The sequence below is a fragment of the Rhipicephalus microplus genome, chromosome 4 (assembly GCF_043290135.1).
Source record: "Rhipicephalus microplus isolate Deutch F79 chromosome 4, USDA_Rmic, whole genome shotgun sequence".
In the NCBI taxonomy this organism is placed as follows: Eukaryota; Metazoa; Arthropoda; class Arachnida; order Ixodida; family Ixodidae; genus Rhipicephalus; species Rhipicephalus microplus.
The window spans coordinates 152,976,895-153,002,357 of record NC_134703.1 but is presented as its reverse complement, the minus strand read 5'-3'; the positions used below and the strand labels follow the sequence as shown (position 1 = coordinate 153,002,357).

At 43.5% G+C, this 25,463-nt stretch overlaps 1 protein-coding gene across 1 annotated transcript in view; it reads right to left on the bottom strand.

Moving 5' to 3' along the window:
• Positions 1–3,687: 3,687 nt before the first annotated feature.
• LOC119172915 (atrial natriuretic peptide receptor 1) overlaps positions 3,688–25,463 on the bottom strand; it is a 433,548-nt gene continuing 411,772 nt past the window's right edge. Inside the window, exon 9 of the mRNA XM_075893770.1 lies at positions 3,688–4,128. Coding sequence (XP_075749885.1) covers positions 4,012–4,128 — 117 coding nt within the window. The 3' untranslated portion in view covers positions 3,688–4,011. The remainder of the gene's footprint in view (positions 4,129–25,463) is intronic.

The following is a 25,463-nucleotide window of genomic DNA, read 5'->3' as shown; positions in this document are numbered from 1 at the left end:
TGATGTAAATGCGGCTGCGCATTAAGGCACGGTGACGGCGCGCGCGGTGTCTATATATGTTCTGTGCTCTTTCGAAATAAATCTTTGTTGGAAGTGGCGCTCCGTGTGTGTGTACTGTCTCTCTTCGTCCGTGTCGTTTTCGCGCCTTAAGCTGCAAATATGTTAAACCAACAAGCCCAGTCTGCTATTCTTACATCGTATATTTCTAGTACATCGGGCTCTCTTTTATGTGTTTCCAATCCAAGCACCACAGTCGCGTTGATCGCCGTCGCCACATGCAAAGCTCGCATGCTGTCTTTCTGCAATCGTCACCGGATTTTGCCTGAGGACGTGAGGCTACTGTTCGGAGGCTTCAGCCCTTCAATGGGTCATGGGAAGCGCATCTGCAGCATCCTCAAGTCGGAATGGTCAAGGCAGGCACGCCTTTACCGAATACACCTTGAAGGCCAACTACACAGCTCATTGGGAGCGGAGCAAGCACAGCGGGCGTTTCGGCATTTCAGTCATCTGGCCAATCAGACAACCGAATCCCTCTGGCAGTGCACTTTGTCACAACTGCGAGCACATCATCGTCCAAAAGTGAAAACGGTACAAGTGAACAGAATCTACACCGAAGGAAACGTCACGTTACCAGAGGATATCTGCAAGGGTCTCGCCTTAGGGCCAAAGTTCGCCGTGCAGCCGCGGACCTCCGGTCCGGAGCTGCTCTCCTTGGTGCACAAGGTGTCTGGCCTAGCTCCCGCGAGTGAAATGGATAGATGTGTTTCTAGTGGTGTAGATGTACTTCTACGTGACCAACGGGAACCAAGGCGTCCTATTGTTCGTCGTTTGGCGTCCTACCTGAAAACGAACTCATACTGCGTTCTCCCTTCGGACAAGGAAGGTGGATTCGCCGTCTTCCCACGGGACCTTTACAAGGTGAAAGCGCTTGAAGCGTTGAGTTCTGTATTTCAATGCCGCGAGAACGTCCAGATCAACAAACTAAAAAGTGAAGCTAAAAAACTATGTGAGAGTATGAACCTTTCAAAGTTGGTTAGGGACGTCGCAAACAGCAAATCAGGCACTCTCGAGGTCTTCTTCAGTGCAAAGACTCATAAGGAGGGTTGCCCCCTCAGAGTAATCGTGTCAGAACGTAACACTTGGCAGAAATGCCTTGCCGTCTTCCTGCTCGATAAGTTCCGGCTTCTTAAGGTTGACGATCCCTATCGGGTGAAAGATTCCAGCGAAGTAGTAAACTTTCTTGCCGGGCAAGTAGGGGTAGCCCTCGACGCCTTTTCCATTGATCTGAAAGACTTGTATTATTCTATACCGAAAAATGCGTTGCTTCAGTGTGTTCAGGACAGCATTGACCAATACGGCCCCCTGTCATTTCAAAATGACGCAGGTATACCAGAGGGAAAATTCATGGCAATGCTAGAATTGTATTTGAGGTCGACTTTTGTAGAGTGGGACGGTAACCTATACCTGCAAAAGAGTGGCGTTTGTATAGGTTCCTGTTTAGCGCCATTTTTAAGTGACCTGTTTTTAGCTCGCGCAGGCAGGACCATTTCTAGCCTTCTCGAAGGTAGCGGTGTCATCAGGGTTTTTAGATTTGTAGATGATTTTTTAGTTCTCATAGACAAAAAGTTCATGGACACCGACCAAGTCGTTACTAACACCTTAACAATTTTTAGGCTTGTTTTATCGCCCTTAATAGTGACACACGAACTTTCGGTCGATTCGACTATAAGGTTTTTAGATCTTAGATTGTTTGTAACAACTGATCATACGTGTTGGCAGTATGAGCCTCGTGCTAACAAACCATTACTACCTTTTAGCTCGTCCCATTCTAAGCTTGTCAAACGTAGCATCGCCAACATGTGCCTGCTGAATGCTTTCAAGAAATCCTGCCCACACAGAGCAGCAGACAGTTTCCTCAAGCAGGTTGACCGTCTTGAGCAGGCGGGCTATCCACAGCACACTTTGGTGTCAGTGGCGGAGAAGATTTTGAAGAAGTCGCGGAACTGCTACACAAGCGAAGGGTCACCCCAGGATAATGTTAAGCTTGCTGTGATTCCTTATATACACCGCGTATCCCATAATCTGAAAAAGATTGCCGAACAGGTTGATGTAAAGGTGGTCTTCTCTGCGCCGTTAAAACTTTCCAGGCTCTGCAAGTTGACTAACCCCTTTCTCAGGAAAGCTCCGGCCTGCAATGTGAACCACCAGAACAAGTATGTAATTTGTCAGAAGGGTGTGGTCTACGAGTTCCCCTGTTCGTGTGGTAGATGGTACGTAGGCCATACCGAGCAATGCCTGAATGATAGGCTAAGACAGCATAATAACAACGTCAGAAATGGCAGAGAGGGCCACCTCGCAATTCACTGCCGGGATTGTCATTGCGTTCCTAACTTTAGCGCCTGCGCGGTAGTCGCCCGAAGCCCTGATAAATCAGTAAGACTAATCATTGAGGCCAAGAGAATAATCGAATTAGGTGATCTGTGCGTCAGCGTAGCCTCCATTTCTTTATCGCCAAAGGAGTTACGCTACTTAAATGCGGCTGCGCATTAAGGCACGGTGACGGCGCGCGCGGTGTCTATATATGTTCTGTGCTCTTTCGAAATAAATCTTTGTTGGAAGTGGCGCTCCGTGTGTGTGTACTGTCTCTCTTCGTCCGTGTCGTTTTCGCGCCTTAAGCTGCAAATATGAAAATATTTTACGAGAACACAATGATTTACATTTTTTACCACGCAGTATAACAGACTGAAAGGATTTCTTGCTGACTTCAGTCACATTGCGAAGGTTGCAAATTGTATTACCTATGTTTATGTTTGCTTCTTATTGCCCTCACTCTGCTTGGACCTGAGTAAGCTTTGCAGTATTGAACAAAGATAGAAACACAGTGCCACAAAAGGGTCATGACGAAGGGACACTTTGCACAAAGCGAGGTTTCAAATCACAACTGAATGGCAGGTTGACTGCAAAGGCGGTGTGGTATTGCACGCTATATAGAAGTGAATGCTTAGTGCAAGAAGGTCAAGTTTTAAGTTCAGTGCTCGTCCTATGCGTTGTGTTCCTTCGTTCTCGTCCTTTCGTTGCGCTGTTTTTCCTGCTAAGTATGTACTAACTAACCCAAGTCAATGTATAGGTCAAGTCCACTGCGTCCTATGTACTATGTAACCGGTCAAAATGAAGTAGTCATCCGTGTGTGCCACAGACCTAACACACACGAAGTTTCAACAAATTTCACTGACCCCATGTTGCGAAAACTCGAAAAAATACATTTTCAAATCAATGATGGCATGCGCAGAGATTTCAGTGTGAAATTTAAAAATGAAACTTAAGCCTTAATTTTCTCCGCTAATCATGCACTATTGACGGTGAACCTTGTGATAATAGAGTTCTCAAAGAATGGTTTGTCAATTTGAACCGAGTCATTGCTTCGCTTTAGCATCCCTTTAAAATGCGGTATTCGGGGCCTTCGGCCGCCACTGTCATGCAGAAGCTGCTCATAACGCATCTCTTTAAGCAACGCGGGCGGTCTGACCGAGCAAAAATACGGAGCGGGCTTCGCGCCCCTCTTAGGCCAATAAATAAAGGGGGGGTGGGGGCTGCTCCGCTTTCTTCGTGCGCTCTCCTAAGCGAAATACTAGCAAAAGCTTTTCCAGTTTCATGCAAATTAGAGTGAACAGGAGACCACACTGTGGGTAAGAGGCAATATTTGTTTTCTTTTTTTCTCTCACATCGCGGCCGTGGTCCGACTGTTATAGCCAGGACCCACAGGTCGCGCATATTAAGATTGTTCGTCACTATATCAACAAGGTGTGGACGTGCTGATGCCATCGCTAACGCGTATGAACGTTGAGCGGACGTGGGTCTGGAAGAAAGGAAAGTGTGGGAAGAAAAAAAAGAGAGACGCGCTGGCATTGGAAGTCCTGAAGTATGCTGGAGAGTTGGAAAATTAACAAAGAGAATCTCGTGCGTTCAGTTCCCGTCGTGCTTCACGGCGGCTACCACTGGCGTTGTCGTTCCTCAGGAACCTTGTCGCTGTCTGGCCTCGCCGCACCCGGTCTTTGGTCCTGGGTTCAGCGTCCGTGTAGGCAGCGGGTCTTCGCCCAACAGGAAGTAAGTCGTCACCATTCCCTTGCCCTGCGTACCGAAACGTGTTTCCCTTTAAGTTTTCAGTTTCTTATTTTTCCAACAAGCATTTGTTTTCATACACGCTTTAGACATGTGTGGTAGCAAAAGCCGCGAGAAAGCAACCTGACAAAGCTCCCTCATTTGTTTGACACATGGCAGCGCAGGGTAAAAAACACTCTACCCTATTGTAAAGGTAATGAAAACCGGACTGGTTGATTGGAATTTATAATGGTGTTGTTTCAGCCCTTCCAGAACTGAAAAAAATGGAATAAAGTAGAACAATGCTGGTATGTCCACTTCCTCCCATCCTCGTGTGTAATGCGTGCGCTGAAATCAGCTTGATATAAATACAGCGTACGATGGTTAGATGACAGTCAAGTATTGAGTGTCAGAAGGAAAAGCAATGAAGATCTGTCCATCAACGTTATAAATCTCTAGCACTACAACCACAATATGAGACAGTTATGTCTGGTCATGCACGTTTAGCTGTTGAAAACAAAAAGTTGCCTATAGCAACAATCAGGGTTTATAGCGCCGCGTGTGTGCTTTATTATATAAGTCAGACTTGAGAAGAAAATTTATCTATTGTTTGTGAGACTCGGTTGAGACCTAGCACACATATCTGTCTACGATCGTCCAAATGCACACGTATACTTCGTAAGCCAGCTGAATATATTCACCATCGACAATCGGCAACTTATTGAAGACATACAAGACATAAAAAGTGACGTTGTCAATCTACATGTTTTATGCGAACAAGTTTACATCCCTTGGGTTTAGCAGAGGTAGTTGCTGCGGCACAGTTCACCAGAGCACGTGTTTTCCCGGCATTTGCATCTGAAGGCTTTGGTGAAGCAGTAGTACTACTGCCAAACTAATTAACATTCCAGCGTTTACTTTCTCTCTTATTTTCATTCCTTCCTATACGACCGTCCTCGCTACAATTTAGAGCCAAGCACATGTGGTCACTCTAGCTCACACAGACCACAGAACGATGACAATAGTAACCATTTTGGAATGTCTTCCTGAGACGTAATCGTGGATGAGGGCGAAGGATGCATTGCTGAAATTCTTGAAGCCAACGTAACTGTACCAGTGGTTATAGACTTGGAAATATTTGGTTATACCCAGCCCTTTCGCCTACAGAAGCCCCTCAGCACACTTTCACCCCTCAACCGTAGAGCAAACGCGCCTTTCTTGAACAGCACAGTGCTTGATTAGTGGTTGTTGGAGTTTAATCTCATACAGTGGGTGTGCTATCGTCCTCAGGCGACACCACCGTCGTGAATGACCATGTTTCTTTTATCATCGCATTGCGCTGGCTCTGAGTAGCGCACCCCCGCATACAACGCTTAGAGAAAGATTCTTGCGGCTTTAATTTTTCACTGTTAAACGGAAACAACAGTCGTAAAGACAACGTTCCTACCGCTCCACTAATGGTATACGGCAGCTATGGAGAAAGCAGCGAAAGGTTAAATGGAAGCGTGCTAACCACTCGACAGCACTATTCCTGCCTATGTTTCCGTCATCACTTTCGTCTGTGAGTACATAGTGCAGCCTGAGAATCCGCAGAAATGTTCCACTCTGCAGCTATTCTCCTTTTCGCATTACAGCACCATGGAGCATCACCAGAGACACAACACACGCGATGTTTCGTTTTTTTTCCTCTGTAAAGCTGTAAATAGCATGGCCCAGCGAAGCGCACATACGACGCTCGCGCCAAATTGAATGTACCGTATAACAGTTCTCTCCTTTGCGGCTAGTGCGCATTGTACGCCGCAAAACGCTCCTTGCAACAAGCATAAATTGAAAGAAATGGAGCCAGAAGCAAACCGAGGTGGCTGGGCAACCTGCAGCGTTTATTTTACAGCACTTCGCACCCTGTGGCCATCAACGCTTAAGGATGTCGGCTGTAGTACGTTCCTACTCGTTTTCGCCCGTAACAACACAACGGGCTCCTTTCTCCTCAGCAGAGTTCCTCGTTCCTAATTGCCTTCATCCAAGAAAGGGCCCTATAAATTACGCGTATATTGCTACTTAAAGGGACGCTGCACCGGGGGTCACTCATAAAGAGCAAACGTTGTTACCAAGTGTGCACACTATGCGCCATCGTGAATTGTTAAAAGCCACTTACGGTAGTGGTATAGTCGCGTCAGGCCTAATAAAGGAGCGAGAAAACGGGTCAACCACTGAGAACTGCGTAAATAAGCATGTGTATATGTGTCTACGTAAGCGATACGGGTCACGGTACCTACATGAGCTGGACAAAAAAAAAAGATCACTTTTTGTGCTTTCTCATTGCAAAAGTGAATCGACATCTAGTACGGGCACATGTACCATAAAAAAAAAGAAACCATGGAAATTCGCATATAGCAAAAACCAGCATCAAGATTAACCCGCCACCCTGCTTATTATTTATTTCCTTCTTTTTCTTTGCTAGTAACATAACTACGATTGAAGTGCCCTCCCCCTCCTCTTTTTAATTCACTATGGTTTCTTTTTATCTGTACTTGCCCAGAACGCAGGATATATTGATGTTATGTGTGGAACTTTGATTTTAACGGGTGAAGCACCTGGGGCCGGGCCTTGTGCGTCCGCGGTGACGGGAAAATTTATGGATGTGACACACACACACACACACACACACACACACACACGCACACACACACACACACACGCACACACACACACACACACACACACACACACAAGAAAGAGAGGTTTAACAATAGAGTGATATCAATCAGCAATGGAAAGGAAAATGGTAGGTGTAACCTGAAGATACAAGAAGAGCGCAGAGTGTATCAGGGAAGAAACCGGGTTAAGGCTATCATAGCTGAAATCAAGAAGAAGAAATCGACATGGGCTGGGCCCGTTGCACGTAGACAGAATAACCGCTGGTCATTAAGGTTTACTGACTGGATTCCCATAGAAGGCAAGCGGGTTAGGGGGGGACAGAAAGTTAGGTGGGCAGATGAGTTTAAGTATTTTCCGGCTATAATGGCAGCAGCAAACACAGGACCAAGTTGACTGGTGGAACATTGGAGATGCCTTTGTCCTGCAGCGAACGTAGTCAAGCTGATGATGATGATGATGAATAGCAATCATACTTGTGGCATTACGTTAGAAAATACCCAGAAGCTCAACCCCTTTATACTAGTCGGTGGCTTCAAGATACACACTCATGTCCAAACTACCAATTTTTGTTCTCACCAATGCTGAGCCGCTATAAACCTTCAATCACCTTTGAAACATACCCGCATATCTGCGACACATACCCACAAATGTCAGCTAAAAGGAAAGATTTATAATAAACGAAGTACAATTATAATTGCAAGAGGACCATATAAGCACAAACACAAACGCCTAAACTAGTCGGCGAGCTCAACGTAGGCATTATGAACCGTAAGACCAAACTTTGTCGTCGATTCTTCATGTCACATTATGCCACTCAATTTAGATTATATGAGGCAACGCTCAGGAAACGTATGGTAAGATCCATATGATACCCAGAGCTTCGCCCACTCATCATCATTCACTTCGTGGAGATGCATGGCTTTTGTTTTGTTTTTACCCATATAGTACGGGATATAATTTGGGGCATATATTTCTCGTGTTCAGCCAAATGCTTCAGTACTCGCCCTTATTTTACGCACCATATAGCAATCATTCGTATCCCACTCCTGTCTTAATCCGGAAGTTTAGACCCGCAGACCACCATACGATGCGAAAATAAATCTTCCCGAACAGCGTTGTCCTCATCGCCGGGTCGTGTCCTACATGCACGCATGTATCGTCAACCGGTTGACGTAGATAATACCTCGCTCGGTGGAGTGAAGCCGCGAAATGATGAGTCCCTTCGATCTGAATTCTAACTTTACCTTCAGGCGCAAGAGGTGCACACAACGGTAATCGATGCCATTCGTCGTTCGGCCGCTCTCTTGCGTGGACTATGCTGCACGAGCCATCTGCATTCGCATACGATGTGCGATTTTGAAAAGCATGTAGATACTGCTCAAAGGACCGAATGCAGTGATAAAAATGGCACTAAAAACGCAGATAAGTGTTCCAAAAGCTCGTAAGGCTTGCCAGAAGAACAAAGATCCAATTTGCAATCACTCAAGTGGATCCCCCAGTTTCTACCTGAAGCATCTATGACCAACGGACTAGCTCTGCAACAAGCGACGTTGAGGTACCTACTACACATATAGCTTGGCTTGATCACTTAAGGCTAGGCAATGCGCTTCGCCGCTTTGAGCCTTCTGCGGTGACATCGGCAACATTGAGCATTTATTTGCCTTATGCGCTCAGTTTGACAGGAAAAGACATGCGATGTTCCGATTGATTGATTTGTGGGGTTTAACGTCCCAAAACCACTATTTGATTATGAGAGACGCCGTAGTGGAGGGCCGCCTCCATCGAAAATTTCCGCCTCCATCGAAAATGCAGCCGCCACAGCCGGGATTTAATCCCGCGACATGCGATGTTCCGTACCCTGCAAAGGGGTGGCCACAGGTACCGAGCTTTTGAAAATAACGTTGTTTGTGAAGCGCCTGCAGCAACAAGGAAGAACGTGTAGCGATACTTTAGGGCCTTCCAGCAAGACAGTGAGCGTGTGGTGGCAGATGCCTGCAATTCGCGTCAGGTGAAAAAGTTGCCGCACATGCAGGGCAGGCTAAGCCCGCCTGCGGCAATATCGCAACCATCATCGGGAATCCGACAAATCCCACGCATTGCAGCACTCAATTTAATGGAAAGCGGACAGCGAGTATCAGCCAGTGACGGATTGTTAGCTGAGAGTGAAGCGTTACAAGGTAAATCGGCGTCTTTGCGTAGGCTGAGTAGTTGTGCGCATATCGTCGGTTTGCCGAACACGTCGACTACACTAGCACGTAAGCACGTAAGGAATAATTTACGGGCAGACGTAAAGTCGGCTTTCTCCCTAAAGCAGAAACGTCAGTTTTATCGTACCGAAATTTGCACTACGGTACGATAACCTACATATCGTATGTAGCGGTCGTAGGCGTATCTAGCAACGCCTACGACCGCTACATACGATATGTAGGCGTATCTATAAATTCTGTATTCGTAGGTGTGCATACGCAGTATTTCAATTGAGAAACATGCTTACGTAAAGAGCGGACACTCCCGCAGGGGCCCTGAAGCCGAGATACATTGCTGCTATCAGCGCGAGAAGTGGCTGGTCAGATTCGATAATGTCTTCATTATAAAGAAAATAACAAAAATGTTTCTTCGGATGCCGGTATTTCAACCCGTACGCTCAGCACCGAAAGCGAGGGTCTTTACCACTAGGCTACACACCCATGCTTCCGCAAATTGAATAAATGTACAGTGTATCTAAACCACATAATTTTTGCACCCTTTGCGCAAAACAAATGCAGAAAGACAACACATTATAGTCTCACTTTACGGATTTTTTTGGCAAGGTATTAAACGTCCTCCGCGGGACACGATGTAGAGCGCATTTGAAAAATTGCACAAATTATTAAGATTTCTTCTTTGCAGAAATTTGATGCCAATCTTGGACTTTCAATGCCCTACCAAAGTGGCTATTACATGTCTTGAAAAAGGAGTAAAAGCGATCATGGGTACGTTATCTAGTGTTTAGTGAGACCCTTTCTTGCTGGGCCGCGAAAAGCTTCGAATGGCTACTCTCTATATAATATCTTTTTCTAGGCTTTTTCTACAGAACGGCGTATAGAAAACACTTCATCTGAAATAGGCGTTGTCTCAATGCGAAGCGTGTATAGGGTCTTTTTTCGAAGCATCAGCCGAGGCGCCACCTAGACTTCAAATCTGGCCGCCGCTTGAAGGGACACTCCAGTAGAACCAGTCTCCCACCTACCGCTTCGTTAAACACCATTTCACTGTCGGGACGTAAGAGTATACACATTTCAGCCCCATCGCTAAGGCGACGCTTACAAGCTCGAAGGTGATGCCTACAAACTCGAACGACTCCAAATCTCCCATTACAAAACACCCCATACCAAGATTAATTGTAGTATTCATGCAAACTGCGGCAAACCAGGAGATTTCCACCACATCCTTCTCAAATTTCTCACTTTCCCTCATCTCCCATGTCCGCATGTGGCGGTGTATTACTGAGAGACCATCATTGCCAGAACTTCTGCTTTCGATCAGCACCGGATCATCTGCGTGATGAAGAGTATTACGCCGGAGATGCTTTCCTTCATGCTCCACACAGTGAGGGAGCACCTACCATGCAATATATGGGGCTCGCTGTCCACGCTCTACATCAGCAATAAATGTTTCTTCCTCAATAACACGCAGCAACGACAAAAATAAAGTTTCATGTCTCACAATCACATTAAAATTTCCAGAGCCACGGTTGACTATACTGCGAGTCATCTATAGAGCTCACGATGCGGCGGTCAGATTTAGCCTACCTGTATCAACGTGGGAGAAGCCCCCTAAGCGCTAGTCACGTTGCTCGGGACAACAAATAAACTTATTTCATCAATCTATACATCCATCCATCCATCCATCTATTTATGGGGCATACTCGCTTACCATTATTCGTGGAATGAGGCTATGTGCCACACGTGACAAGCGGAATAAAATGCGAATTCACTGCGGAGCTTTTCTTTCCGTACTGCAAGCACTTTTGGCCGTCTATCTATCTATCTATCTATCTATCTATCTATCTATCTATCTATCTATCTATCTATCTATCTATCTATCTATCTATCTATCTGTCTATCTGTCTGTCTGTCTGTCTGTCTGTCTGTCTGTGTGTCTGTCTGTCTATCTATCTATCTATCTATCTATCTATCTATCTATCTATCTATCTATCTATCTATCTATCTATCTATCTATCTATCTATCTATCTATCTATCTATCTATCTATCTATCTATCTATCTATCTATCTATCTATCTATCTATCTATCTATCTATCTATCTATCTATCTATCTATCTATGCTAGCTAGCTGCTTCCGTATGGGTGGTCTCATGTTCACCGCCTGCATTTGGTGTAAAATAAAATTAGTAAGCGAGGGTAAGATGGTTTGACGAATGTCACGTGATGCAGTGAAGGCATGAATAATGTCACAATACCGTCGCGTACGTATTCGAACACTCCTCATAGAGACAGAAGCACATACCCGCGGGTGGGTATCGTCCACAGGTTATTGACACTTAGTATATACCCAGGAACGACCAGAACACAGATGGGCAATTTTAACGCGTGAGCGTTATGAAAAACGCGACATCGGCAGCGTTCACCCAACGAATGCGAAGAATAAATGTCCGAGTCCCTAAAAAGAATCGAAACCAATCATTCTGCGCGGCAGTCCACCATTCTGCCACAGAGCCACGCCAGGTCCCTGAACTACTTTTCAAATAGACTCTAACGCTCGCGAAACTTGAATTGTGGTTGCAGTGCTGGCTATCCACCCTTAATAAAGCTTCAATATATACCCTTAAGATACAGTCGTTACGTCGGGTTAACGTTAATTTTAGTTAGGTACCTTGCGCTTAAGTTGAATTATGTAGCAGTGTCCAGGGCTGACATCCTCGCAAGCACCACCGCTTCATACCAGCCTATCGCTTCTGGTGTTGCTAATTCTCACGTTCTTGTCGGCATCGTTGCGCAAGTGCAGATGACTGGTTGTATAACCATCTGCAACACTTCAACATATGCCTGTGCGCGCAACATTTATACGTATATTTAGCGTCATTTCACGACGTGTCCCTCAATAAAAATTACAATACGGTCACGTTCCCTGCGCACGCTTCGCATAACGTGGATTCCCAAGGCACGTGGGATCTGCCGAATTTTATGACGTAGACGACAGGCAAATCATGTTGTTCAGCAATGACCTGTGATTACTGCTCGTTACACACTCATGGGTCATGGCCCCCCATGCCAGTTTTGGTATATACGAAGTTAAGGAGCCAATCAGAAGAGGGGTCAGATGTAGATAGATAGATAGATAGATAGATAGATATATAGATAGATAGATAGATAGATAGATAGATAGATAGATAGATAGATAGATAGATAGATAGATAGATAGATAGATAGATGAGCAAGCAATGGGAGCAGGATCCGCGATTTCGCTATCCTGTTCTACTTTTTAAGGCAAAGCTCAAGCGTCCTCCAAGTTTTTTACACTACGAATATTCAATGTACACGAGTTCGCACTGGCTATTCAATAAGTAACAATAAGTGCACAACGCACGCTTCCGGCTTTGGGGCTGTAGGTTCGCGGAGAGGACGTGCGCGTGGCGAACGAAAAGCGCGCGTGACCGATGGCTTGGCGGGAAACATTAATCGTGCGATACTCTGAATGCAAGTACGCCACCGGCAATGCAGCGCCGTAGCAAATACAAGCGTTGCTTTGCGTCGCGGACACAAGTTGTATTTCCCAGTGCATGTATGTTGAACTTGGAGTAGGTAGCAAAAATAGGTGTAAACGGCCGTGCGCACGATGTGCGTGTCTCGGGAAAGCGTGGCAAGGGAATGAATAAATGCGCCCTGCAAGCAGGGTGTGCTTTTAATAATGGATCCATGGCGTGCAAGTGCAATATGGCGTGCTGGGTTTCGGAGTCCCTGAAACTGCAAGAAAGGGTCAGTTAAGAAATTGGCGAGGAGGGGACGTTGACATTAGGGTACTTCAGTTTGTACTCTTCAAGATTTCGTCGGGCTCTTTATGGTGCATTCAGACGACGGACCGAATCCGGATTTGTCGTGGACGCGGACAGCTAATCCACGGATGGTCCGCCTGCAGGCGCATCCACACGACGGACGGTGTCCTAGGGGAAGACAGCCGGATTACCCTCGACAGCAGATTCGGCGCTCACCTGCGCCCGCTGGCAGCAGACCGGTTTGAGAGTATTCAACATGGATGCCCGCAAGAAGCGAAGCTTGGCTGCGATGTCTGTCGTGTTGTGACAAATGAACGAGTACCCTTACGGAAACGCCATACATGGCCCATATATAAGTTATATCTGGCCATATATAAGCATATATGGCAGCATATGTGGCCACATATAAGCATATATGGATGTATATCTGGCGGAGTCGGTTCATGTATGGGGTTATATACGGCCATATATGACGCGGTTGGCCCATATAAGGAGTCAAATCCGGCCAAATAAGGCACGGCCACACCATATATAACATATCAAGTGGGTCCTTATATGTGGAAGTGCTCTCTTATTTGGGATGAACCACGTATATATTTAGCACCGTGATCACACTTTTATGCGAATTGTAATATATAACAATTTGTACACAAAGCTGACCTGCTTATTTTTCATAACAATAGGAGTATTAAATATATATGTGGTTTCTGCCATGCAAAAAAAAACCGAAATTTCAGGTCAGCTTTGTGTACGTGATAGTTGCAACTCAGTTGAATGCATATATGCATGCATTCGTGTAATTTAACTCGTACATTTTTCATGGCATTTAGGTTTGAAACAATAAGTTGAAATTAATACGACGTAAATAATGTATACAAGAGCAGACATGTTTTACGAGGAAGGAATCGTGTCAAGTCACAAAACGTATTGAAGCTTCCGAACCTCGCTATTATTATGGAGCAATCCTATATAGTATTATGTAAAGACAAAATGCATGCAAGTTATATTGTTCACATTAATGCATTTTTTAAAGTGGCAGCAAGAAATAGTAATTTCAATGCACTTTTAGCTTCCACATCGGTGGACAAAATTTCTGATTATTTGAAAGTTTTGATGGCTATATGCTCCCTTCATATAACAAGATTTCTAGTATTCCTGTTGACCCCTCATCTGCGATTGCTTTCAGCAGCCATTTACTAAAATTGCGTGCGCAGTGCAATGTTTAAGGGAGTATTTTCAAAAACAAAAAGAACTTACGTGAATGCAACTTGCAGGCACTATTATGATTACATTCAAGATGGAAGTTGTACTAATTTACTGCAAAAATACATCTTGCGTTTTCTTTGGCTACGTATAATGTTCCTGGCTGTGCACATAGTAAATTTATCAAAAATTTTATGATTGCACAAGTGAACAATTAATTTATTGTAATGTTTGCAAGCGTCAAATAAATCTCACGTCATAGACATGTACGTTAAGAAAGGTGCAACTGACTCACACGTGATACATATTTAATGGACCATGTAATGAAATCCTGAAGCTTTATAGCAACATTTAACGTAGGCTGCCGAATTCACAAAACTTCTATTTTCTGTCGGTGTGTCATTACTTGGTCGAGGTCACTAAAGCGCACGTGCCATCATCAGGATTAGCCTAAACATTGCCTTGTGAATACAATTAGTATGACACATTTTTTTGCGGGCTGGCGTGATACCTAAGCCAAACTCTACATTATGTAAACAGCCCCTTGCTGTGCAGGCGCGTAACGATTCAAACTGCTTGCGAACATATCCTTTCAACACCAACACGGTAGTGCACTTACTTATAAGATATGTATGCCGGTACATACTCACCAAACTGCGCAAGTGCACACTCGCGTATAGAGATTCATGGGCACCAGGACACTGGCATTTCATTCAATGTGGCTAGATATTTTCGGCCATGTCAGAATGATATGAGTGTATTATTATTATTATTATTATTATTATTATTATTATTATTATTATTATTATTATTATTATTATTATTATTATTATTATTATTAATATTATTATTATTATTATTATTAATATTATTATTAATGTTGTTGTTGTTGTATTTCGCAAAACGTCCAACAGCAAATCCATATGCTGTCATACTGTGTCGTTATGTAAGTTTTATGAGATCAGTTATCTTGGTGTTCTTTTTGATAGCATGCTGATTTTTTTCTACTTGCATTAAATGTGCTGCCATGCGAGGCCTTCATTCTCTTCCTGTTGGCTCAACATCTCGCGAGAATCCGGTTCTCCTACAGCCTTCTACAAATGGTACACCGTGATATGTTGTGCTCAACTTGAGTACATATGCATATCTGATTTGGAATGGCCTTGCTAAATCCAGCAGTAGCGCCACTGAGTGAGTACAGAAAAATTTCATAAGCATTTACCCCCATCGTTTCACTAGAATCCTTTCAACACTGCTGGAATATTATATTTGCCATCAGTTAATGGCCGGCAAAATTGTGCTGAGCTGTTATTTATTTACAAGCTAGTTCAGGGTGAGATATTCTGCCCTTCTTGGTTGTAATAATTTTCAAACTTTGCGTAAGTTATCGAGAGAGAATCGACCTTTGCATGTACCTACCAGCTTCTTTCAACACTCTATCCTTTACAGAATACCGAGTCTCTCTAACGTCAACTTTCTTGATTCGTTATGTTTTTCATAGTCTACAGTCATTTTGTTTTGTCAGTGAAGGCTGCCCTGTCCTAACGTAGATTTGCATATGCACAGATTCTTTCCTTTTCCGTCTTTCAGGAAGCCTTCGGCACGGTTGTGTATATTCCACATTATTTTTCAGTCCCATTCCATGAATATCTACTCTTTTGTTTGTTGTTCCCATTGTGCATTGATTTTTTTCGACAGCTCGTTTTTGCTCTTTTCATTGATCTGCTTTTCTGTGGACAGTCTGTAATGTATTGTTTATTTTTGTTTTATTTTCGCGCGCGCCAGCGTGAAAAACCCTGTGGTTGTTCTTGAATACGTTAAAAATGATTGATTGATTATTTGTTGATTGAATCATATTATTATCATTATCAGTCCTTGCGAAATAAGATGAAAATTTGGCTGAAACGCGTCTTCGTAGCCAGCGTACACGAAGCAGTGATTTCAGCTCCACGGAACGCCTGTCTCAAAGGTCCTCCACGTGCAGCTTTTTCGGCTCGCGGGAGTAAGTTGAAATCCATTGTCTGAAAAAACTCGCCTGACTGCATTGGTTGCAAGGGGTGCGCACAGTAAAAAAAATACAAAAAAGGGCGCCCATCGGATGGGTGGACAATTCGGAGAACGTAGTTCGAAGAAGCGCACGTAGGCGCCCTGCAGCCCTGACGTGGCTTACACCAGTCTGTCGACACAGCAGGAAAGAGAGTGCCGCGGCCCATTTCAAGTAACGACGAAGAAAATAGTTTGCACAAACATTCAGTCGTATGGTAATAACATTGCGTCAATAATTGTTAAAAATGAAACGTCGTTCGCCAATAAGCTCAGGAAAATTTAGTTCTAGTGAAAAGTGCGTAAACCATTGATCTCAAGGAGTAATGTAATGTTCATTGTGATGTGCATGGCATGCACTGTATCCATCCGCGCCATTGATGCTTTTTTGCTCGCCGGAGTCATGGGTGCCGTGCTGATCGAGTTTGTTAATTTTCATTCCTTTTGCTCTTATTTCGTGTTCAACTACTGCTCCAATTTACACAAGATAATCGCGCAGCTCTCAGGAATCTACTTCGCTGTACGTGGCGAAATTGTGGACGGACGTGGAAGTGTTTTTGTGTGCGTGTGTGTCTGTACACTGCTGGATTGCCGATCGTCAACTTTTCGTGCGAGAAAAAAATGAATACCCACGCTTGCGGGCAAGCGTTCCTTCAAAACTTCTTCCTAAAGCAGTACGAATGGACGTGGTGGCTTTAAGGTGTGAATAGGTTATCAGGATTAACAGGCTCCTTGAAAGACAAGTCTCGGTTAAATGTTAAGGTAAGTTCATCATTTTCATTACCTTCGCACGTTGTTCATAAATATTATGATAACTCGAAAACATACCACATTGCATGCTTGCTGAGTAAATAACTTTATGCTAATCGTGGTTACGTCATTAGGCTGTTTTGTTTAAGCGATATGACAAAACTTTCTTTTTTTTCACTTGATCCAGACAGTGCTCTATTTAATTAAAAAATCTACGTCAGGAAAATGTTGGTTTTGTGCCATTGTACTTTTCATAAGTATATTGATGTAAATATACTTGTGTTGTATTTTTCTCATTTTAACGCTTGAGGAAAAACCAAGGATAAATTACAACTTGCGCAATTACAAATAAAAAAAAGTTGCATATCTCCAACTCCAAGGGTGTCATGAGATTTATGAGCCCACGTTTGAATTTGTCTTGCGTTTGGATTTATCTTTCTTCGTCTACGTTCCACTTGTTTTTATATTTACGCGTGTTTTGATAAGGACACGCAGTTAAAATTTTGTTGCTAGTTTGATTCTTCAAAACATGGTGCTATGTCACGGATCTAAATGAAAAAACTTAAAAATAACCCGTAATTTCGTTTCCGCCATCTACAATCAGGGTGATATAAGTGTAAATTTGACTGGAATGCGTACATCACAGGCGACATTATCGTTACTGATGTCGCAACATCGCGTGGTTATCTTGAGGAACTGCGCATACCCGCATACATAGTTACACAAAATAATGCGATGTCACGTTTTAACCTGTGAGCACTGTAGATAGATTTACGCAAGCCGACAAATAAACTGGTATGATGCATTAGGGCTTGCTACTGCGTGAAAAAATTGGGGGACCGCTAAGCTCCGTTTTTTACAGTTGAACGTGATAGCAGTATCGATCCTGTTTCTTGTGCGTAATTCAATCACTTAGTGTGTACTCTTTATTGCATGATGCTACTTGAACAAATTTAATTGTAGAATAGTACTGTGTAATTGAGAAGGTTGAAAGTTTCTCAATGAAGGTGTCGCACATGGCTGCATTTTGTGTAAAAAAGGGGTAACATAGTTTAAAGAACAAGAAATATTATGTAATTACCGAGTTGCGCGAAAAAATTGAAATACAAAAGGAAGACACCTAGACGCAGCACACACTGACAACTGAAACATTGTTGGAGAAAACAGACATACGTATATTTGCGGTTACGAGAACACGTGCGGTGAAAGAAAAGGATGAGATGAGCAGACAGATTGTATAAATGATGCGCTTCCAGGAAAGCTACCTCAGTAGCAAGCAACATACGTGAGAGTTACGTGACACATGAATCCCCAGCTTTGTTTATGAAATACGCCTCTCCAATTTCCCGCGCTATACCGTGTCACTGAATCTAGCTTTAACTACCGTATTCCAAACAAGGGCGCGCAGCCACACTCTCTACAATATGATGAATGGTTAGAGAATGGTTGTTAATTCTTTTAGAGAAGCTTTGTGATCTACAATTATATAAATAAATTCTAAATAATACTTCCCACACGACAGCGCAGTGCCGTCCACCACACGATGTCCAGACTGTGAAAGAAAATGATCAGATGTCTGCTCATCTAGTCATTTTTTTCCACCTCACGTGTTGTCGTAACCGCATACATATGTCTGTTTTCTCCAATGAAGTTTCAGTTGTTAGTGTGCGCTGTGTCCAGGTGTCTTCCTTTCGCACTTCAAATTTTTTCGCGCAACTAAGTTAAGATGAAGTACCAACTTGCCCAGCAGAACGTGCTTCTCAATATAATGTGTGTAAAATGTTTTAGAACTTTATGCACCCACTACGCAGTCGTGAGGGAATACGTGCAGTAACCAGTGTGCCTTTTGTAATGGTTGGCTGTCTTTAGACCGCAAAGTCACGTTGGTAATAACGTGTTGTGATGCTTGATGACAATGCACGTTTGTATCATGCAATATAGCTGCGATAATAAATGTTGTGTTGTGAAACCTGTATGCAGGATACATGTATTTGTTAAGCATGACAGTTATTTTTCTTGCATTTACAACAAGAGGAAGTTATTCATGCTTTATTTCCAAGCAGATGCATAGCTGTGTGGTAGAGCACTTGCATGCCATGCAAATTGCCTGCATGATTTCGATCATCACTCAAACCCGAAAATTTACAATATTTGTTTTATTTGCATTCTCTCAATTTTCGATCATTGACAAGACGATTTTTCACGGAGAGCCACCGATGCCTACGCCGGAATTTCTGCAGAATGAGCTCTTTACCACTGTTACGTTAATGATGCATTAGTGGCAAAATGGAAAGCGTATTACGTTTACAAAGTACATTTTTAGTGTCCCGTTGGCAAGAAATATTGTTAAATGCCTCCGTTCCCACGCGCACAGAGACCTTTAGACACCAGTTTTAGCAGTCGTTCTATAGGTCATTAGTCACAATACTTGTACATAACAAGCTTGCATACCAATCACTTTCGACCGAACTCCTTAAAAGTTGATTATCAACTCATTTAAGTTATGCAATGCACACGCAGTTCATACGGTCAATAGCAAGTCAATATTTCGTTTTGACTGACTATGGACGCTCCATTGACACGCGAGAAATGTTTTAAACATAACACACTGTGAAAAATATCTTTACGAAACTCAAATTGGGTTCTTTTATGCTATTTATTTTTGTCAAGTCGGAATCGATAAAGCGGAATATTTACTTGCACTGTACTATTTCTCGGACAGTGTTGACCATAGGTTCAAGAATAATCGCATGCAAGACTGACGTGTTTCAAAATGATTTTTACAAAAAAAATTACAAGATGGAACCAGCTGCCTTCTAGCATTGCCTCTATACTCCCAAATATTTGTTTTATTTCATGTTAGAATTGTTCCGATTTACATGTTAGAACATGTTCCGATTTATATATGAATTTCTCTTGCAGATTGTGATTCAGGTGACTTTATTATTTGTTTGGCTGACTATGTATTTTTTGTATTCTACTTTTCGTAAATGCTCCCCCAATGTAATGCCAATCGGTGCTGTGGGTAATGAAATAAATAGATAAATAAAAAAGTGTCGATAAGTAAGTAATAAATTTAAGCACAAAGAATGTATCTCTTCAGGAAAAGTGGACTAACAGTGACATGTGCCCACCACTAACATTTAATATGATGCCAAGGTACATTCTAGCAAATAGTTGTTGAGAATAACTTGAGATATAATGAGGATAACTTAATTGAACAAGAATGTTCAGGGGGTATGTACTGCCTTTATTTTGGAGATGATAGTGACTGCATGCAGACCTTTCAACAAACAGGTAGATTTTTAGCTGAAGAATGATTTGAGCAGCTATATTTTTTGCCGGTGACACAGGCTGAACTAATATATATGAATCATTTGAATGGCTTTATATAAAGGTATCCATATAAGGCCATATATGAAAGCATCCATATAAGACCTTATATGGATGCTTCTATATATAGCCATATATGGCCATATACAGCAACACCCATATATGGGGATATAAGGCCCATATATGGCTATATCAGGACTTGGACATATCAGTTTATATACGGCCCATATACGGGGATTCCATATATGGGCCAGATATGCCCAATTCCTGATGTAGCCATATATGGGGATTTTTATATAAGTCCATATATAGGATTTTTGTAAGGGTAGCGTTATTCTTTCAGGAGAAAAGGGAGTTGCTAGCAGGATATTCTTTCAACTACATTATTCCCCACTTGTAGAACTTCTAAACGTGTCTCCCGCCTTTTTTTTTTCTTTAGAAGCGGCACGTCGCCGGTTGCAGAAGTTGGAATATTTCACCACCATGACGGCTAAGAATCTTGCGTGTTAAGCGACGGCGGCGACATTTCCCGAACCACCAAAAGTGATTTCTGCGTATTTAATCAACTGAGAACAAAGTCTCCGGAAACTAAGTAAACAATGCTCAAGCGTAGATGATGCCGACAAGTCATGCAGCTGTCCGCGAGCCATGGAGGACATGCCGCGAGCAGACGAAAAGTGTACTGGTTGCCACCGACCCCAAGCTATTCCGCTGAAGTACCGGCTCTCCCCCGCCAGAATCCCGATGTGAGAAACAGGTTGGGTTCATCCGTCCGCGAGCCGCGCGGACGAGTCGCGGACGAGGGGAATCGCTGATGTGAGGTCACGTGACGCGCCGTCCGTCCCGCCACATCGGGATTCGATCCGTTGCTGAATGCACCATTACGAGCCGACAGTGACGTGCGGCGTCCCATTGCGAGCTCCCTTCAACTCAAGTAAGGCCACGGAGCTATACTCTGGAAAGCGGCGACGGAGCTATACGTCACGTGACGCTCAGACAGAAAAACATGTTCTCGGCGAACATATATGCGTAGCATAATATTACGCAGGGCGTGTAAACCATAATTGCGCTCATATATATAGGAGCGCGCCATGTACCTTTTGTTGGAAAATAAACTCACACGTCATCGACCGTGATGTGACGGGTGATGAACTGTGTTGTGCTCAGCAAAAATTGTGAATGATTTGGAGTTTCATTATGGGAGAGCGATTAGCTCCCCGTGATCACACGATGCTACACGTTGAAAGTTCTCAGACGCTATAGACCACGCATGTGAATGGCCATGAGTAACACTAGCGTTTAGGCATGACATGGTGGTAGCGGGAGGGGGAAGTGGAGGTGGCACTGCTTTGTATTTCGGATAGCTTATGGGACATGCTTGTGCTTTGTTTCATCGCACGTTACGCACATTTTTGTCAGCAAGCCCACGTTTCGTTTTCAACGAAAAATTATCAAATCTTCAGCCCACCAGAAAGGAGAAAACCAGCAGAGTTGATATCTTTAGTTCGCGGGGACGGGCATCTTCTTCAAATGGTCATGTTTCCCTTTGTATGTCGTGGCACGAACATTTAAGGGGGAGAGGGGCACATGATTCCTGTGTCGATACGACTGAGAACAAAAAGAAGACCGCTTTAGGCTTCTAGTCATCGTATTAGGTGACTACTGGAGGAAACATGTGATTTTTTAGCTCTTGAAAAGGTCAGATATTCGCTTGAATATGCGTGGTATTTCCCTCGGATACCGTCACAATGATTGGCCGAGCGTAGCGTCTGCTGAACTCCAGGCAGTCCTATATGCGATGTCTGAGACGTTGAAAGAAAACCACATAGACCAGCCATTCCGACACTGTCCTCGATTCCTGATATCATATATGTGCGATGCACTCCGGTGACTAGGCGATCATTCACTGAGTGCACAGACACTACATACTGAAACAACCTTCTATGCGACCATCGCATGAGGTATTTTGAAAGCACTTTATGGTTTCTGAAAAGCCCGCTGGTTTATGCGAGTACCTTTGACTAACTCGTGCTCTCTACAAAGGAACTTACATTTAACGCGTTTTTTCTCTCTTTATTATTTCTATTTTCTTTTGCCCTTCTGCAGCGGAGAGTAGGGGGTGGCTAACCAGACGCTTTGATAGTTAATGTCCCTACCTTCCTTCCTTTATATATCTCCCTTGAATGTTGAAGAGAAACTGCGATTTCGCCAAAAGAAAAATTGTTTGAGCATATTTACGCACGAAATGGCTCAATCAAGATTAGAGATTCGGTTTCCCCTCTGGTATTTGCAAGAATTTCTATATACTGCTGAGCCGCATAATGGGCAGATTAACGGGATTCCAGCGTACAAGCGCTGACGTAACTTCTGTTACTTCGTTTTAGGGTAAATTGAACAATGCACGACGCTGTCGTCAGTGGGTTACCATATGGTCACTAAGCCCTATCTATAATGTATCAGTGAGCTGAAAAAAAAATAAATTCCTCCTACTTTACTGAATTAACCGTTCTTTTCTTTTTTTCTTTCTGTTTTTTTTTCGAATAACATTGAAATTGTCTTGTGGCACACGCCTAAAAACCAACATTGCCTGACGGGGCCCTGCCACCCATACAGCAGTAGCAGCAGACAGACTAAATTTACAACCATAAAAGCACACAAATCAATCCACTTGTTTTACGCTGATGAAAGTTACAATTAACCAGAATCAATAGAAATCCGAAGGAAAAGAAACCCAATGAGCGTTGTACACTTATGTACGTACTATCTGAGCTCTACAAAAACAGAAGCGCAACCATATACTAAAGAATGTACATAAAAACTCCCTCTCGACGAAACAATCAATGAAGACAACCAAGAACAACCTGATAGGGTCTTCGACCCATGGACGTGCGAAAACAACAAAAACATTGATGCAGAATAATAGCCTTCACGGATTAACTTTACTTTTAGTCCTCTGAAAGTTATATTCTGCTAATATTTTCAATGTTTGCTTCATAATACGAGAATTCAGAAGTTGTATAATTAAGACATCCTGTATAAACGCACCTATTAACCCTCGGCCATGAGTCCTCAGCGGCAGCGAAGCAATTATGCAAGGTGGATCAGACATGCAACGCAGCAGAGGGTACTAAGAATCTCTGTGTTCGGAGATGCCGCCATTGGAATCTGAACTTGGCTACGCTTAACGCTTGAACGTTAGCTAGTGAGTATAGTTTAGTTGTGCTAGTGAAATAACCAGTTGTGCTATTGAATTGTAATAGGGCTAGGTAAAGGAAGTTAGGAGGATACATGAACCTTTTACAGTGCTGAAGAATGGACACGCTTTATGCTGCCATGAATTACTTGTCAGAAGAGAACAAGGAGTGGGGTTTCTTATACGCAATAATATTGCTGGCAACATAGAGGAATACTAAGCATTAGTGATGGAATGACAAGTATCGTAATTAAGATTAACAATAGGTACAAGATAAAGGTGCATGGTACAAGCCTATTTGCCTACATCGAGCCATTATTATCATTTGGTTGAATGCTTGTACGAAGACGTAGAGTCAGCAAATAATACAGTAAAGACTCAGTATACTTTACTGATGGGCGACATTAATGCTAAAGAAGGCAAGAAACAGGCCACAGACAATGCAGTCGGTGAATGTGGCATCGGCTATAGAAATGCCAGAGGGGAGTCATTAGTGGAATTGGCGGAACGTATAACTTACAGATCTTGACTACCTTCTACCAAAAACAGCTAACCGTAACTGGACGTTGTGATCGCAATCAGCGCACAAAAAGGATGGAAAACACAAGAAAGTGCACGACACAAGCGCTGACACAAGCTACTTTACAACAGTTGGTAGATGGACGTGGCGCGGTACTAATGGCGAAACTAAAAATGAAATAGACTTCATTGTGTTTACCCAGCAAGACATTGTACAAGATGTGTCAGTAGTTCGCAAGATATGATGCAGTTACCATAGATGGTAAGAGCACCAATTCTCCTATTAAAAAAAAAAAGAAACGCCAGGCCTGCGCGGAAGGCACAGCACAGTCAAAGCAAAAGCTACAAGAGCGGCCTTTCAGAGCCTTTTCTAAACGCTCATTGGGTGACCGCTGCAAGTACACTTGCTTAATACCCATTATAGCATTAATATTAAAAGCATTTGAGTAGTAAGCTGGCATTCGCTATGCTATTTTTGTCATTCTTTTGAGAAGCGTGGTATCCGCTCAACATTTGCCAGGAATTTTGTGCCAGTCATTCATGCAACGGCTGACGATGACGAGAAATTATGGCTGAAAAGGGTATGCGCGACATTCAAGAGGTAAACAAGAACAAGCTTTTGTAATGCATTGGGGCATTGGACGACCCACTCGTTACGCTATTCGCATTGTGCGATGAGTGCTCGTTATTTCGCTGTTCTAAAACGCTTTATTAGTCGTATTAACGCGATTGATTTTCAAACATCAAGCCAGCCTAAGGAAAGTTTGCCAACAAGCTTCAAGCTACGGCGTAACTCAGTGGTAGAGGATGTGGCTCGTAGCTTAACGGTCACGTTTTTCATGTTCTCCGCTTCGAAGGATTTATCGGCCATGGGCCGAGGTGCTGCTCAGGCTTCAGCCAGCGGCAATGATTACCGTGTTGAACTTCCTCGCCTTCCCACCGGTAAGCTCGTTGTGGACTCTTGTTTTCCTAGATGCGGACTTACCTGGTCACGCTTACCGGGTTCAAGGCTTCACAGATGCTCTTCGGGACATCATTGACTTGAAGGAAATAAGCTCCATAGGTCAGTTTCAAATGTCTCATGTTCGGATGGTCACATGCAAGTGAACGCTAACGAAAATAAAGTTGGTCACAAGAGGTTAAGTTTTCGTCAAAAGACATCGACGCCTCGTTATTGACCCGGAGCCCACGGAAGGGAAGATGAAGCATATGTGGCTTCCTGAGCGCTTGGAGTACGCCTATGCTCGCGAGGCACTGCAAACTTTTGGGAAGGTCAAGGCAATATCACAAGAAAACTGGAAAGTAGCGAACATGAAACAAATGCGGACGCTAAATAGGCATGTTGTTTTGTCTCTTGCTGATGGAGTTCGCGTTGCTGATATTCCCCACATTCTTGTTGTGTGCGGAGTGTAAAGCCTTGTCCTGATACCTGGCCACACACTACTTTGCCTTCAGTTCAGTAAGGTTGGACACGTTCGTACAAGCTGCAGAACCCCTCACTGTGACAACTGACGACGCTTCGGTCATTCGATTGAGGATTGTGGTATGACATACGCCAACAAGCTGCGACAGCACACACAACAGCCAGATGAGAGCCTACAAGAGCATATTATGGAAGTCAACGAGGTTATGGATGCAACGGGAGACACTCCGTCAATTTCAGATGCTGCGG